This window comes from Lolium perenne, chromosome 3, assembly GCF_019359855.2.
Source record: "Lolium perenne isolate Kyuss_39 chromosome 3, Kyuss_2.0, whole genome shotgun sequence".
In the NCBI taxonomy this organism is placed as follows: domain Eukaryota; kingdom Viridiplantae; phylum Streptophyta; class Magnoliopsida; order Poales; family Poaceae; genus Lolium; species Lolium perenne.
Genome location: NC_067246.2, coordinates 316,510,473 through 316,514,931, shown reverse-complemented (window position 1 = coordinate 316,514,931; position 4,459 = coordinate 316,510,473). Strand labels below are relative to the sequence as shown.

Sequence of the window (4,459 nt, the reverse complement as noted above, 5' to 3'; positions counted from 1 at the left end):
GGCTGGAACCGTTTTTTGGTCCGACGTGCCTCAAATGGCTTTGGGGACGCTTTGGGGGACGCGACTGAAGATGCTCTAAAATTGCATGAATGTTCAGTAATCTAGAGCCTTCATAGTAGACATGTTTGGCTGGGCTCACCCCTCCTTCAGTAGAAGTACTGTTACTTCTACCCTATGGATACAGTTCCACCTTGCTTCTTAAAAGAAAACTGAATAGATTGGTATGTGCACAATGTGTTTCTCTTCTTAAGCTGGGACTTGTCCAAATACCACAATGTGCTCAAAAAAATAGTTTGAACTCAACCCACTTCAAACTGTCACTTCATCTTTTTCTACTAAATTGGTTGAAGGGTGAACAGGTGATTAATGAAGACAAACGAACTTCCATATAAAAAATTGAAGACGACTGAGCTTGCTAGCAGTGACACAGAGAAATTGAAGACGACTGAGCTTGCTAGCTGTGAAATAGAGCTCAGCCCGTTTTTCAACAGATGCAAGTGCAATAATTTCCAGGAGATTAAAATTAAACACAGTGATATTGGCATGCTGATATCGGAATCAAGTCGGCAACACAGTACACAGTCAGTGAAACCCATTGCTCACGGGAACATTGTTCCAAGCTCTCGCTTGCACACTGTATAACACAAATCCACAAACTGAGAATGAAAATGAGACGGACATTTCAGCTAAAGGCAATCTCACCACATAAATACACAATGCAGTTCTTAAATAACAGTGAGGTCCAGAGGGTTTGATTTTATTTCCCTACATAAATATGAAGTTGTTCAATCTGCCCTCAAGCCACCAACCAGACCAGCACAACACCCTGGTAGTATCTTGTGCACTTAAGACTTCTCCCTACCAAGCTAGTAGTACAAAAAAAAAACGACCAAATGGCTATCCAAATAAAGTCGAGCATACATGACAGTATCCTAAAACGAGAAGAAGAAATCGTCGTTAATACTGTCCAAAATGTCAAGAAATTCATGAGCCAACAACTTCAGAACGATAGATTCAACATGTAGCCCAACCTCTAACGACTGCCCCATCTCACAAACCAAGTTGATGATCACTGATCAATGCCGTAGTCGATGCTCAAATCACGCATGGGTGGGATGGTCTCCAGAGCGAACACCATGAGGTGAGGGAATGAGTCGCTCTCATCGCCACAGACCACGAACTGGATGAAAGCGTTGGGTGCGCCGCTGTGGCAGATGTATGGCGCGAAGTTCCTCCTCCTGGACACATCCAGCACGTACGCCGGCGGCGCTGGGCACTGTGCAAGCAATGGAGGTCCCTCGTGGTCCCGAAGCGCGACCCCAGAGGCGTCTCCCCACTCCTTCCATCTCGGCGGGAACTTCCTCGGGTCGACGTAGCCGTCCCAGTCCGTGGACGCGCCGGCGGCGACCACGTCTCCGCTGAACTCGCAGATGAAGGCGCCCGGCTGGATGAGGTCCAGCGTCCTGACGCCCCACTCCGTCTCGGCGGACCGGAACACCTCCAGCCGGTGCCTCATGCCACGCTGCGTGACACGGTTGGGGCAGCTGGGCGGGCACGCGCACTGGGCGCCGCACTCGTACACGATCGGCACCCCCTTGACGAGCGTGCCGTCCGTGTTGTACGGCGGGCCGCCGCCGCCGTTCCTCTTCACGCAGGCGCACCTGGACTTGGACGAAGCAGCCGACGCCCTGTACCCGCAGCACCTGCGGCGGCTCTCGAGCCTGGGCGGCGGGAACCGGGGACGCGCAATGTACTTGGTGTCGTCCAGCGGAGACCTGTCCTGGTCGACGGTGTTGCAGACGGGGACACGGATGGCCTCCTTGCCCCTGGAGAGGTCGAGCGTGAGGTAGCCTGGGCGGCGGAGGCCTGCGTCGAGGTCGTCGACGAGGCTCCTGGCGGCGTGCCAGGTGTTGCTGCCGAGCGGGTCCTGGCCGGGGAGGCGCACGAGCTTGAACCTGCGGCCGGGGATGTCGGTGGAAGACTCGACCCTGTAGAGGCCGTCGTAGACGTAGACCTTGCCGCTGGGGCTGGCGTCGGTTACGTGGCAGCGGATGACGCGCACCTCGACGCCGTACTTGCAGCTGTTCGCGAGCGCGAGGTTGCCGCCCTCGAGCTCCTGGTCGGCGCGGCCGTTGCGCGGACGGCCGCCGGTCCCGGCGTAGAGGAGCACGTCCCCGTTGTCGTGGTCGTCGAGGTAGCCTCCGTAGGAGACGACGCTGGTGGCGACGGGCTTGCCCTCGCTGACGAGGCTGGCGGGCACGAAGCCGATGCCCGCCTGCGCGTGGCTGTGGAGGCCGACGACGAGGAGCTCGGCGCGGTAGTTGAAGACGTCGCCCACGAAGACGCCCGGGACGGGGCCCACGATGCGCTTGTCGCGGTAGAGGCAGAGGTTGGCGGAGATCATGGCGCTGAGGGCGCGCATGTCGGCGCGGTTGCGGCGGACGCCGCGGGTGGGCGGCGTGGAGGCGGCGCGGCGGGCGTAGACGCCGCGGAGCGCCTCGAAGGTGAGGCGCGCGCGCCGCGCCAGGGTGCGGACCTGCATGATGTCCGCCTCCGTGGGGACGGTGGCGCGGACCATCTCCGCGCTCGGCAGGCCGCGGAAGCGCTTCCTGCCCATGGTGCTCGGGGAAGAGGCCCGCGGCGGGTCGGCTCTGGCGGTGGAGGAGGAACAGGCCCGCTTCGGCCTAGGCGGTGGCGGTGGCGGGGGAGGGGGCAGGGACGAAGGCGGGGGAGGCGGTGGCGGCGGCGCGGAGGAGAGGCGCGCGGAGATGTGGTCGAGGCGCTGCTGGGTGAGGCGGAGGCGGTCGGCGAAGTCGGAGTGGTCGTCGGGGGATGGCTCGAGCTCCCGTCGCAGCGCGGCGCAGAGGTCGGCGGTGAGCGGCGTGGCGTCGGCCTGGGGCTTGGGCGCGTCGGGGTCGGGCTTGATGTACTCACGGCGGAGGGCGGCGCAGAGCTCCGGGGTGAGCGGGATCTGCGGGGGCGCGTCGGGGTCGGGCTTGGGAACGAGGAGGCGGGGACCCGGCGGCGGGGGAGCGGAGGGCGCCATCGGCGATCGGTCGGCGGCGCTGGGTGTGGTCGGAGGGAGAGGGTTTTTGGGGGTTCAAGGACGGACGCGGCGTTGGAAATGCTTGGCTGTGGTTGATGCCGTGCGGTGCCGTCCCACGAATATGAGTGAGGGTCATTTCCTTTTCAGGTTTCCTCTGTGGGCAGTTTTCGCTTTTTCTGATTCCCTGACTTCTGTTGCCAATTCGGGGTGGGAATAGGTGGGTCGCATTTTGGCGCTATCCGCCTCCTTCTTTGCTCCTTCGCCAATCTATGGCCATAGTTCAATCCGTTTCAAACTACACACTTCAAATCGAACGGGAGCAGCCAAAATTAGTCCGAACAAGACAAACATATGCAATTTTTACCCACTTCCCCTCCCCTCCCTCTCTTCTCCTACCCTGAGAGTCGTCACCCTTCTACGGGCTCCACTCCCCCTCTCATCTAGCAACCTCGCAAGCCGGAGTGACCGGGAGAGGGAAAGCTAGACCCTAGAAGTTTAGGTTTTGAGTATGTTACCCTAGTGGAGTTCGGCGTTATGCCGAGGAGATATAGGTCATCAATGCATACGAGCTGCATCTGCTAGTCGACAGTGTTGCTGCTCCTCTCCACGGCGCTCCGGAGGTCGGAGTCGAAGATGGCAAAGAGCGCCTATGCAGCGTCAATACTGAATTAGTTTGAAGTGCATGCACCAGATCTGGCGGTCAAGGTCGGTGCCCTCGCTGCCACTAGTAGGAAACTGCATATATGTGGCGCACGTTTTTTACTTTCTGTGGCACACGTATTTTGAAATTTAAAATTTCAAAAGAAATCAAAAAAATTGAAAAAACTTCAAAATAGTCAGGAAAAATAAAAAATGAAATAATCTGGGAAAAAATATTTGAATTTTTGGAACATCTACTAACATACGAACGTATCTCAAATGATATTGAAAATTAAGCTACTCTTATGCATGACTTTCCAATAGGTCATATTAAGCTACTCTTGTGCATGACTTTCCACTAGATCACACATCCTCAAATTGCTCCAACACAGGCACGCTTAACTTCTAAGCATTATGTAGTTAAGCTACTCTTATGCTACTACAATACTATATGATATTAGTATCATATCAACCCTCTTAAGAGGAATTCAAGATTTTCAAAAAAGTCCAATAAAATAAAAACATTTAAGGAAAAATGGAAAAAACTATTTAAATGAAATAATTTTAAAACTTCAAAAAAATAAAAAAAAATAGAGAAATTTTAAATTTTTAGAAATAAAAAACTAAATTTTCCAATAATATGAAAAAAAATCCTTAAAATTCAAACATTAGAAAAGAATCTAAAAAATCTAAAATTTCAAAGGAAGGAATTTTTTTAAAATCAAATAATCAAAAAATAAAAGATATTCAAAATATTCAAAAAATACATTTTTT

The 4,459-nt window shown here is 54.0% G+C and overlaps 1 protein-coding gene across 1 annotated transcript; it reads right to left on the bottom strand.

Moving 5' to 3' along the window:
* Window positions 1-698: 698 nt before the first annotated feature.
* LOC127345567 (histone-lysine N-methyltransferase family member SUVH9-like) lies at window positions 699-3,160 on the bottom strand. The gene has a single exon (XM_051372053.1). It carries the CDS (start codon window positions 3,044-3,046, stop codon window positions 1,070-1,072), a length of 1,977 nt encoding a protein of 658 aa, XP_051228013.1. The 5' UTR covers window positions 3,047-3,160; the 3' UTR covers window positions 699-1,069.
* Between the last annotated feature and the right edge of the window lie 1,299 nt (window positions 3,161-4,459).